This window comes from Narcine bancroftii, chromosome 7 (genome assembly GCF_036971445.1).
Source record: "Narcine bancroftii isolate sNarBan1 chromosome 7, sNarBan1.hap1, whole genome shotgun sequence".
NCBI lineage: Eukaryota > Metazoa > Chordata > Chondrichthyes > Torpediniformes > Narcinidae > Narcine > Narcine bancroftii.
Genome location: NC_091475.1, coordinates 150,194,191 through 150,207,246, shown reverse-complemented (window position 1 = coordinate 150,207,246; position 13,056 = coordinate 150,194,191). Strand labels below are relative to the sequence as shown.

At 37.5% G+C, this 13,056-nt stretch overlaps 1 protein-coding gene across 3 annotated transcripts in view; it reads right to left on the bottom strand.

Annotated features, from left to right (window-relative positions):
* Window positions 1-13,056, bottom strand: part of mre11a (MRE11 homolog A, double strand break repair nuclease) — a 90,492-nt gene that overhangs the window by 44,199 nt on the left and 33,237 nt on the right. For all 3 annotated transcript variants that reach the window (XM_069890808.1, XM_069890809.1, XM_069890810.1), the window contains 5 exons: window positions 8,424-8,511; window positions 7,432-7,573; window positions 4,565-4,679; window positions 1,458-1,643; window positions 2-173 (listed from right to left, as the gene is read on the bottom strand). In XM_069890808.1, the coding sequence (XP_069746909.1) occupies window positions 2-173; window positions 1,458-1,643; window positions 4,565-4,679; window positions 7,432-7,573; window positions 8,424-8,511 (703 nt within the window). The remainder of the gene's footprint in view (window position 1; window positions 174-1,457; window positions 1,644-4,564; window positions 4,680-7,431; window positions 7,574-8,423; window positions 8,512-13,056) is intronic.

The window sequence follows — 13,056 nt, the reverse complement described above, 5'->3', positions numbered from 1 at the left end:
CCTTTTCTTTACAAAAGGCCTCTATTTTCAGTGTGACTTTGGGGTGATCAGAGTTAAATATATCAGGATGATCTGCTAGAACAATATCCTCAATAAAGAACTGACGAACTGTTTGCAAGGGAATTTTCTGCATATTCATTTTCTTTCCTTTGATTCGGAGCAATCCAATATGTCTATATGAGAGGAATAAACTGTCATAATTATCAATAGCAAAATGTTCAGAAATAGTAACAATTTTACTGACAGCCAAATATTATTCCATATCAAAGTAACCTGATGACTGGCCTTAAATATTACACAGTTAGAGTCATTACAATATTAGAGTTAATACAAACTATACAGCTGGTATGGATAACAATAATTTAGCAAAAAAAGTCAATGCATGTGATTGGATTTGGCATGATGACTTTTGCAGCCAAATTACATCTACACCAAATTTAAGAAAATTTATTGACTCCAGATTCAACATGAATTTTGGTCTTGGGTAACAATTGGATGTTTAAGATGGGGAAATTTGCAGTATCCCAGATAAGTATTTTGTAACCAGTGGATGAACCCAATAATATGAAGACACAGACAATGAAAATGAATCAGGAATGGAATTCATAGGTGGTTATTTCCTCAGTAATACTAGGTTCAAGTTGCCCACAAACAGCTTCCTTGACTGCAGCTGGAGAAAAAGAACGTCTCCAGTGGTTCTGGGAACTCTGGCCCATGACTGCTCAGAGATGGTATCGTCAGCTTCAAGTCCATGCATGAAGAACAGAGAGAACCTCTGCAGAAGTATTAGAGGGAGTGTAGCAAATAAACTACCCATCCACCTGCTTTTTCAGCCATCTTTTGCCCATCTTAGCAAGATTTTGCATTTTCCAAACAGGCCTAAACAACAACCTTAGAATCCACAGAATTGAAATGGAAGCAAGTTATTCCTGATCTTGAGGAACTGCCTTAGTTTATTTTATTCATTCATTCATTGAATTTACAATATTTTTAATGAACCAAGGTTTATTCATAACTCAGAGTTTGATAAGAATTATAATTATTATGGGAGACATTTTGCATTGCAAATGGTCCACAGTATATATTTAAATGTTATTTGTCAATTTTTCCTAATAATATAATAGGTTGCTACCCAAGCTAATTTACCAATATCTCATTGGCATACATTCAGATAAGATAGGAATTAATCAGGCCATGGAAATATCATCTCCATGCTATTCCTTCATTGGTGTCAACTAAACATCCTGGAATATCTCACTTAACTGTATCAACACAAGCTCTGCAGGAGAAGATGACAGCTTGAAACTTCATTTTAAAGCAATTAGGAATGAGCTATAAAAATGACAATTCCAAATCAAATTCTTAAAAAGATTGTTAAACTGGAGGAAATAACTAGCAGTAATTAACTCTTCACTCTATACTAGAAAAAATACAGCAAGTCAAAACAAAATGCACACTTTTTTACAGCTTCTCCTAGAGAAAGGGAAGTGACAACAGAGCTTCCGGGCTGTGAAACATAGAACAGCTGCTGTTCATTTCTTGTTGGAGCTATTTTACATTCATGTTCATGTCCCCAAATGACCAGGTCTAGGAAGTCATCCAAAAATTGCTCTGGAATGTAATTGGTAGCTCCATGCTTGCTCCTGTTTGTAAAAAACACAATAAATTAAATTATATTAGATTCAGTTATGGAGAGATTTCAAAGCACAATGCTCACCTCAATTTAAACATTAAACTAATTCACTTCTTTAGAATCAAAGATAACTATTGATAGAAGTAAAATGATTCTACAACTTTAAAAATAACAAATAATGACTGGCCATTGTAGAATTTAAGAAGACTTCATTATGAATTTCATCACAGAGACAGCTTCCTTTCAAACAATTAAGAAACTAAGTTTGAAATTGTATCAACAAGAGTAGTAGTAAAAGGATTCAAAAATTTTTTGCATCATATTTCATAATACAGTATAATCCTCTGTATTAAATGCTACTCCACATCTCCAAATCTTACCCATATAAGGTACCTCAAAAATTCCCAAGGTACACATTCATATAGAAGATGGACCCATTGAATAAATTCCATTCAATATTTTGTATATTATTACATGTATGGAACAATTCAGGGATTGAATTCTTTTGGTTGACAATTTTACTGAAAATCTCAATACAAACAGTATTTTGGATTTCATATTCTGCACATAAATGAATCTTCATTAAAGAAAAAAAAACATTTATTCAGTTGGAGTCATACAACATGAAAACAGGCCATTCTACCCAACTTGCCCACACCAACAAAAATATCCCATCCATGCTAGTCCCATTTTGCTACAGTTTGGCCCATATCACTCTAAACTGTGGTTCTCAACCTCCCCCCAACCCCCCCCTAACTTTCATACCACCTTAAGTAATTCCTTACTAATCACAGACCACCTCCTCCGGCAGCCTGTTCCATACACTTACCAGTCTCTGCTTAAAAAAAGTTACCCCTCAAGTTCAAGTTCCTCTTAATCTCTCTTGTCCCCTTTTTGCCCTCCGATTTCTTTGTTTTTAAAATTTGCTCATCTGTTCCTGAAACTCTCCTCAATACATTTGCTTATACCTGCCAATATTTCCTACTTTATCTTGATCAGAGGTTCAATTTTTCTAGTCATCTAAACTTCCCTACTCTTGCATATCTGACCCTTCAGTCTAATAGGGTTGTACAGCCCTGCACGCTTGTCAACACACTTTTAAAAACATCCCATTTCCTTCAATCTTTTCCAATTAACGAGCTACTTCTTGTCTTGTTCCTTCAAATTCAACCTTGCCCCAATTCTGAATTTTAACTCATAGTTTTTCCCTGTCTCTCTCCATAACTATCTTAAACCTAATAGAACAATGGTCATTGGTCTCCAAACACCAATCCATTCCACAATCACCTCATACACCTGTCCTTCCCAATTTCCCAAGACTAGATCAAGTGTTGCCCTCTCCCATATGGGACCATATTGCTGGAGGAAATTTTCCTGAACACATTTGACAAATTCCACCCATCTAAACTTTTCACACTATGACTTTCCCAGTCAATATCTGTATTCAGTCCCTCGGTTAAAAGCGAGTTCTGCTATCTGGGTCTGTCCATAAGCCGAATTTGTAAGCAAGGCGGAACGGAACAGGTACTTGTAGTTCTTATTTAGCGTTCGTGAAGTAATATTATGCGCACGTGCCAATTAGCCGCACAATGTGCATTTATACGCATATGCAAATTGGGGCACAATTATGCACATGCGCAAATTGGGGACTGCCTGTACTTAAAATCCTCTACTATGACAATCAAATTTGACCTACAGATGGCAGCAATCTGGCATATTTGCTCCTCTTATTCCTGTTGACTATTTGGGGTCCTGTGATACAATCCCGACATGATCAGAGGTTTCTTGTTCCTCAACTCCAGACACATGTCTCCTCTGACCATTATCATGACATCCACCTTAACCAACAATGCAACCCCTCCCCCCCTTCTCTTTCCCCCTCACCTGAAGCATCTGACCCTGGAATGTTGAACTGCCAGTCCTGCCCCTCTCTTAACCAGGTTTCTATAATAGATATCATGTCCCAATCACACGTTTATATATCCCTCAAGTTTATCCGCCTTGCCCGACAAACCTCTACCATTAAAAGAGGTGCAATTTAAACCAACATTCCTTCCTTGATCTCAACCATTCTCCTGCCCATTAAATTTACTCTCATCACTCTCCATATAACCTTTGTCTTGCATAGGATCTCACTCCAATGCCAATTTAGTTTAAACCCACCCATGTAGCACTAGCAGAACTGCCTGCCAGGATGCTGGCCCCTCTCTGGTTTAAGAACAGGTTGCTTCTCCCCAAAAGCGATTCCAATGATCCAAAAACATTAATCCTTTCCCCAGTCCCTCAGCCACAAATTCATCTGGCCTCTCCTCCCATTTCTGAGCTTTTAAAGGGAATGATCTCAGGGTTACAATAGTAGCAACTGTGAGGTCATTCCCCTCAAGATCCTGCTTCTCAATCTCTTACCCATCTGCTGATGGTCATTGTTAAGAATCTCATCCCTTTCTCCACCTATGTTATCTGTATCGATGTGTTCAGTAACTTTTAGCTGATCACCCACCCCCTCAAGAATGTCTTCTAGCCACTCAGTGCCATTGTTGATTCGGAAGGCAACACACAATCCCAACGATTCTTCTGCGGCCAGAGAACCTCCCGTCTGCCCCACTGCAGTTGTGGAATCTTCTGTCTATCCCCCTGACTAGCAAGTCTCCTATCACCATCGGCCTGCCTGCAACTTTATCTTCCAAGCCTCAGAGCTAGTCAGTGTCATTGACCTGACTGCTGCTGCTAGGTCCTGAAGGGTCATTCCTCCTGGCAGTATACCTGTTCATGAGGGGAACGGCCACAGGAGAACCCGTTTTGTCTATCTTCTCTCCTTCCCTCTCTTGGTATTTATCCATCTATTTACTGGCTGCCCTCTGCATCTAATTATTTGGTTATATACTTAAAATGTTACTTTCCACCAATCAGAATAATTAATTGCTTTCTTGCCTATTTTGATGAATGACAAACATGTTAAACCAGCTGTCTTCTTCTTCCTTAGGTCTCAGCATTGTGACTTGTTTATTTATAAACATTCGATAGAGACGTTCATCTGGAATGGCTCCTGTGAATTATTAAAGCACAAAGTACTTCACCAAACTGCCAACAGATTTCCTGTTCAATCTTGGGTATTTTACTAAATGACAATCTCAAGAATTTCACTGGCATGACAAGCCTTCTTTCCATATAATGCATTATTAAATATTATCCTTAACATCTTAAGTTATACAAGTCTCAAAAGGATGAAATCACAAATAACATTTTTGTTGCTGGTATATGCTTTTTTTTTAAAACCTTGTTGCTAAATATTGATAATTTGTCCCAATTCTCATCTTAAATTGGCAGTGTTACGAGCCCAGAGGACGCCAAAACACAAGACAAATGGTTACTTAAACAAAAGTTGCTTTTAATTATCTTTAAACATGAAAACAGGATCAAACTTTATCTTATCACTATTAACTTAACTAACCTAACTTAATCCCCTTCTAATTTTTAGCACACATGTAAAGTGTATGCAAGTTTCGAAAAGTTATTTGATTCACAGTCTAATCTCACTTCTCATACCTCCAAGTTTACTGGTTGCAGGCAATTCTTATACTATGCACAGAATTTAACATTTATGAAGTTCACATAGCTTTGGTGCTTGAAATGTAAATGGTTATTGCTCAGAAAGGTTCTTAATGGTTTTCAAAGAGAGATTTGTTGTTTGTTGAACACCCACAACTGATTCCTTTTAATCAGCCACTTCAGTAACTTGCCAAAGAAACTTGCCCCATCAGGGTTTTCCAGATGATAACCTCTTTCTTTTCGATCAACACAGAGTTCCTTTTTGTTTCTTTTATTTCAAGTGAAACATTAGACAGCCAGTTCTCTCCTCTTGTATGAACCACAAGGGCTTTGACCAGGCTGAACTAAGCACTCACAACCCATCTTCCAAATGGGGTTTTTCCACAAGCTTGCCAGCTTATCCTGTTCCAGTCATTGCTGCTGACTGTAAAACTGCAGAACTGATCTCTCTCTCAGAGAAAAGCCTGTTTGACTCCCGCTCTGCTTGTAAAAAAAAACACATGACCTTCTTAAACAGCAAACAGCACTCCCAGACAGCCTGCAGCTCCGAACCTACTCCTCCGAGTTCTTTCATCTATTGCTTTTCAAAACAAAAATCCATTAGTGAAATCTCTTGGGCACTCGCCAAAACCTTTGCAAAGGCTCTTGCAGCTAGACCATCTAGCTTGAACAGAGCTCCAGTATTTTATATGAGATCAGTTTTGAAGTGTTTGAATGTTACCTACACTTAAAAAACTGCCTCAATCTATCTCCCAAAAACGTATCTAAAATCTGTCACAGTATGCTATTCTAATATTTTCCAATAAGCATATCATTCAACCTCAATCATATTCAGAACTTGCACTGAAAAAGTAAATTAAAATTTGCCTCCAATTTTAAAATTTTGTTACCTCAAAATTAGTAGTAAACACATTTTGAACAGTGGGACAGAAAGTTTCAAAATTAGCCACCATGTTGAATGAGGATAATCACCTTTTTCTTCATACTAATTTCCAAATTCAGTCATGCTGATGAAGTGGTTGGGAAAGGACATTCAATGAGGAGAAAGTCATCTGGAATCACAGTCACATTCCATTGAGAACTCTGGCCAAAGTGACAATGACTGACCCAGGAGATCTCCTCTCAACTACAAGGTTTGCAGTTCAGGGAGAAATAAACAAGTTTATTATCTGAAACATCAATTACTTTTATTTGAACAATAGCTGAGTGACCTGCTACATGTTTGCAGCATTTTTGGTTTTGTTTCAGAATTTCAGCATCTGCAGTTTATCTATTCTAGTTTAATATCTTTGTTTAAAATAGAGCTTCATTCCTGTACTAATTGCCACAATCAAATTCTCTACCCCTCACAATATCCCGCTCTGCACCATCTCCAGTATATGTAATCCAGCTTGCAAAATTACTAATTGTATGCAGGATGGAGGCAATTCGAGAGACATCAAAAAAAAATGGTGACGGGTTTTCTCTTTGAATTTATGTGGTAAAGGTGTTCCAGCTATTTTGTTAATAATATAAAAATATTGACTTAATGATGATGGAATGAGATAATGGGCATGAAGGATTCTTAAGATTGTCCATTGTGCTTTTTAAAAAAATTCTTGATGCAGGAGGTCCCAAGAGGAAGGTGCATTTGTGAAGTTACTACATTGAAAGTGCATTGTAGGGCTCCAAGCTTGCATCTAGTGTTACAAACTTCAGCTTCTATTCTTTTCACTTAAACAAGTTTCAGCCGTGGTCCAATAACCATTGTGTTGAAAAGATGTTCTTTTTAAACCTCTGGTCAACAGCAAAAGGAATTGATATGGTGGGGGGGGGGGGGCATCTTTACAGTGGTTAAAGTCAAAAAGAAAGATGTGTTCCCTTTTTCTTCATCATTATAAAAGGATTAAAAATTCTGCCTGATTTTAATCATGGGAAACTTTAAAAAAAATTATGATTGTGTGCAATACAAATAAGATTAATATTTAACACTCATTTCCACTGCTTCTTCTGAAGAGAATGAAAAGTTGTTCCACTGCCTATCATTTTCACTGCAACACATTTAGAGTTATGCTTGCATGTTCTTTATCTCATTTACCATTTATGGTAAACTGGCTGCTCTGTTGGTCTATACTTCAAAAATAATTCCTGGTGGACCATTATGAAACTCTAAAGTACTTTCTACTTGCAGAGTACAAGAGCAAACTTTCAGTCCATAATACATTAAAACAAATACACCCATTTAAATAGGTCAATAGCTCGAGACTTACCTAACCCATAGAGGGCCAGTCTAGTATCTCCTTTTTGAATCAGAATAGGGCTAATGTCAATCTTCTCAACTGACATAGAGCGACCAAAATGGTTTATTAACCCAGCACAGCTCAAAAGATCCAATGCACACAGCGCATCAGCCTATAACAGAAATGAAATACAGCAAAATTAAAACAGTACACAAACAGCAAATATAAGCCTTAGCAAAAAAAAAATGAAAGACAAATAATCTCTTTCCTGTTTTAATTTCTATGAATCCCATCGTTAGGTTAAATGTTCCAGAAGTTTAATAAAACAAAATTCAGAGTTTAAAAGTATGTTTAAAGAAGAAATCTAAGTCTGCCTCCTCAAACTTTGTGATTATTCATTCAAAATGCATGGCATAGGAATTCTGAAATTGTATTGGTAGGGTAGATTGAGAAGGAGGGAGGTGGGAAGGAATGCCAAATCAACAGAACTTATAAATGTATAAGGTATCTTGTTCTAATCTTCCAAGTGGAAGTGGATGGCAGGATATCTATTCCCAGCATGTTGATTGGCATTTTAAAAAATGCTCATGAGACTAACAGTCTATAATTTAAAAAAAAACAAGAAGCTGGAAATGCTCAGTAGGTTCTGTAGCACCTGCTTAGATAACTTTTCATTTGAACAATTATTTCCTTTAATTCCTTGCAACCTTAGCTGAAGCCCATTCACTAGGTACTACTAATGTATTACATATGCCAAGAACAAATTCTTCTGCAATTCTATTCACAGAACATTTGGTTTATCCTTCCAAGATTTTAAAAGATGAAATGACTCTTATTTGCTGCTACCAACTGATGATGTAATCTAGCCCTTTTTTATTGGACAGGCCCACTAATAGAAGTAATTTAACTATGTGCTGGTAGGTTGCACCTGATGTACAAATTTAATGAAGTAAGGTCACTCACAAGAACTGGTTGGATATTTAAACATTAATGTGTACAATAATTAAAAATACAAATCTTACTCCTGTAGGGTCATCGTGGTTGCCATGAATACTGAAAACAGGAATAGAGATGTTTAAATTTCCATCTTGATAGTTTACCCAGGGAAACCTGAAGAAAAATACAAAGACCAAGGATTATAATTTGAGAAATACAATGCTGCAGTTTTATATTCAAGAAGTCTATTCCCCTCCCTTACTCAAACTATTTGTGCCTCAATGGTATTCTAACAAGACTTTTCCCAGCATTTCAGTCAATTTCCATTAGTGACTGAGACTAGTTAGAAAATATTTAAACATAAAAATATCACAAGTAAACACAACTCTAAACTCACCTAATTCTTCCATACAAAAGCATTTCTAATAGAAATGTTATAAGCAGTCCAGAACATTAAACTCAACTGTAGTTCATTGAACAGTCCAGCTAGAGATTAGTTAACATCGTGTAGCAGCGCTATGGCGGCACTACAACTCCCAGAAGGCATCACACCAGCTATGTGAAATCAGTGCGTAATGAATTCAGCACATGTCAAGAACATGATTCTGGCTTTTAAAAGGTTGCATGGGTTATGAAGAGTAAATCTGTTTGATTCACTCTAAAAACACTGTGTGATTATTTTGTCATGTCCAGTGTGACTCCAGTGGCCACAATTGTGATCCTGATGAGTCCAAAAACGTATTTTTGGACATAGAAGCTGCAGTTGTTGGTGTGAAGCTGCCACCTTTCTGGACGACTGAGCCTGAACTGTGGTTCTAAAAGGCTGAAGCACAATTTCACCTCCGCAAAGTCGAATTGGACACAACTCGTTATTACCAACTTGTCATGCCTTGGACCAGGCCGTCACTAAGAGAGTCAGTGACTTTCTACGGGATCCACCATGTATCAGCAAGTATGACGCTTTAAAAGCACTTTTATTACAGATATACATTTTCCACAGGGAAAAGCAGCCAAACTACTACATCTCAATGGGCTGGGAGATCACACCCCTTCTGAACTAATGGATGAAATGCTGTTCCTGGCATCCGGCGAAAGTCTCAATATGTTATTCGAGCAGTTCTTTTTAGAGTGAATGCCAGATATTAGTATCTTGTTATCAGTGTTCATTTGAAGACCAAAGGGCTGTAGTGGCAGAGGCAGACATTCCATGGCTGGCTAAAAAGCAATGCAAGGAAAGACAAGTCTGTGCAACCAACCCCTCCGATATTGACCCCGTGTCACACTCTAGTGCTCTTAGCACATCACTCCCTATAAGAAGGCAACACCCAAAACAAGCAACCAGCTAGTGGACAACTCATCTTGGTGTTATTATCACTGGCATTGGGGAGTAAATGCACGCAAGTGCCTTCCACTCTGCTCATTTGCGGGAAACGCCCAGGCCAACCACCAGTAAGGGCTGCGGCATATGGCCAGAAACATGCAAGCTTATTGTACGTATGGAACCAGTTGTTCCAGCAAAAATTTCTGGTGAACACTGGTTCGGAAGTTAGTTTATTTCCACCCATCGGTTTTGACACACGCCATCCTACCCGGACCTGCAACTACAAGCAGTTAACAGTTCCAACATTCTGACCTTTGGCACCAGGAAGATGAATGGCAAGTTCAAGAATCATTTTTACACTTGGCCATTTATTATAGCAGCAGTATCCCAACTATAGTCGCCATTTTCCTTATTCTAATATAGACTAATTTCAAAGTATCATCTTCCAAAGGCATAAGCTATGATATTTCAAATTTCAATCTCTTTAATCCATTAAATCAAATTCTGTGGCTGTTAATTTATGTAACTTTAATTCGTTGATAAAATGGATAAATATTTTGCATAGCTTCTCATTAAGACTTTCATAACGATGAATAACAGTATTTACTGTATGATAAAGATATCTTCTCTTTGGCTTGGCTTCGCAGACAAAGATTTATGGAGGGGTAAATGTCCACGTCAGCTGCAGGCTCGTTTGTGGCTGACAAGTCCGATGCGGGACAGGCAGACATGGTTGCAGCGGTTGCAGGGGAAAATTAGTGGGTTGGGGTTGGGTGTTGGGTTTTTCCTCCTTTGTCTTTTGTCAGTCAGGTGGGCTCTGCGGTCTTCAAAGGAGGTTGCTGCCCGCCGAACTGTGAGGCGCCAAGATGTACGGTTTGAGGCGATATCAGCCCACTGGCGGTGGTCAATGTGGCAGGCACCAAGAGATTTCTTTAGGCAGTCCTTGTACCTCTTCTTTGGTGCACCTCTGTCACGGTGGCCAGTGGAGAGCTCGCCATATAACACAATCTTGGGAAGGCGATGGTCCTCCATTCTGGAGACGTGACCCACCCAGCGCAGCTGGATCTTCAGCAGCGTGGACTCGATGCTGTTGGCCTCTGCCATCTCGAGTACTTCGATGTTAGGGATGAAGGCGCTCCAATGAATGTTGAGGATGGAGCGGAGACAACGCTGGTGGAAGCGTTCTAGGAGCCGTAGGTGATGCCGGTAGAGGAACATATATAAAGCTCAAACTTTAAAGAGATACATAATGATATTTAAAGAGATACACAGAAAAATTTCTCATGCTTACGATCCTTTCAGATCTGGTTGAATAATGAGCAAGCTGTTAGTCTACCTGGGTGGATATTATGAGATATTACATCATAGCCACTGTGGTAACACTACAAACAATAGTTATCTTAAAGAGACAGGCACAAAATTAACTAAGAGTTAAAAAACAAGGTTTTAACCTTTACATTCTGGTCCCTAATTATTATAATAGATATTAATGGCTAATATATAATAATTACTATTACAGATACACAATGTAAATATAGTAAGTATAAGATTAAAAATCAAAACTTTCAGCTTCTTGTAAAAGACAGATTGTAGTAATAGGTCTTCTTAAGTAACTTAAGTAACCAGTCTTGGTTTTAATCCGCACTTGCCAAACAAAACCCTACTTGATTGGAACTGTATCCACAATTTTCCGCAGCAACCAAGAATTTCTTGCAGAATCGTCCATGATAATCACAATGTCTCTGCATACAAAACTGCATTTAGCTTAAGACCATTTTTGTTGTTCTTGTAATAATCAAATATATTCTTTAATTCATCTTCTCCAAAATAAATCTGCAAACATGGGTTCATCAGGTGAAACTCTGTACTGTGGCAAATCTGCCATTTCTTGTTGTCCAGGTTTAGCATTTGCACATCGACAATTAACTCATTTTGATATAATTCTTTTGATCAATGTTGAAACACCAAGTATCCAATATTTCTGGCGCAGTTCTGATAACACTTAATTATAACCATGACCTGTTTTCTCATGCATATGTCGAATAATCAAATCAGAAAAATGAAATTCCTTAGCTAATATTCTTCTTCTGACATTCTTGCTTTTTATCTTAGCTAATATTCTTTTGACATTATTGCTTTTTTCAATCTTCCTCCTACTTTCAATACATCATTGACAAGAAATTTCAGGTTGTAACATTCAGATTTCTTCTTCAATTTTGATATCTCATTATCAAACACTGTTTTCTGACAAAAACAAATTATTTCCAATTCAGCATTCACCAACTCACTAACTGTAAGGCAACAGCTCTTTTGAGTCTTCAGATTCTCTTTCTTGATATGATTTAAAAGCATAGCTTTTAAACTTAAGAATCCATGCTACAGCCTTTTTCAAATGAAACCATAAAGAGTGATAGCAAGTTAATTGAGTGATTGGATCATTTTCATTAGATATTTGAATAGTATTTACATTAGTGTTTTGGATTTCAGGATCCTCCATTAAAATTTCTTTTAACTCTTCTAGATTTTGAGGTCAATCTTGAGATCGCAAAAGAAATTGAGGACTGGACACCCATGTGTTGGTTCTTTTCAGAAAAGATTGAACTTTTGATCCACATGAAGCCATATCAGCTGGATTATCCACCGTTTTAACTTATCTCCATTGATTAGCATGCAAAACCTTCTCAATTTCATTAACTCTGTTGGTCGTAAAAGTACAACACCTTGTGGTTTTGTTATTAATGTACTTAAGCACTGATGTACTATTAGTCCAAAACATAGAGTCTACTAACTCCATCTGTAATTCTCTTAACAGTGTCCATTTTGCTTGCCTTAGTAGCAGCAGTCAAGTCCATTCAAGGTATGGTGACTGGCTTTAATGGAGCCACTCTGGATTTTCCCATTACAAATCCACAATATACTCGCTCTTGGTTATTTCATAGTACTAAATAACTGACGGTACCAAAACCACCTTCCCTTGCATCAACAAAGTAGTGTAACTGAGCAAATATGGCACTTCCAAAGTCTGTTGGTTTAAAACATCTGTAGACTTCAAAATTTTCTAACATGTTAAAACTCTCAATCCAATTCATCCAATCTTGTGCAATGGAATCTGGTATAGTTTTATCCCATCCAAATTTTCTTATGCAAAATTCTTGCAGAATTTTCTTGGTTATTAATAATACTGGTGCCAATATTCCCAAAGGATTGTATATTGAACTTACAATCTACCGAATACCTCTTCTTGTTAAGGGCTATTCTTTCAAAACAATTTTGAATTTGATAACGTCAGATTGAACATACCTTTGTACTCCTAGAATTCTTTAAACAAGTAGAACATCACAATCCAAATCAAGATGTTTTAACTCCTTTGCTCTTTCTGCCTTCGGAATAATAGCCAA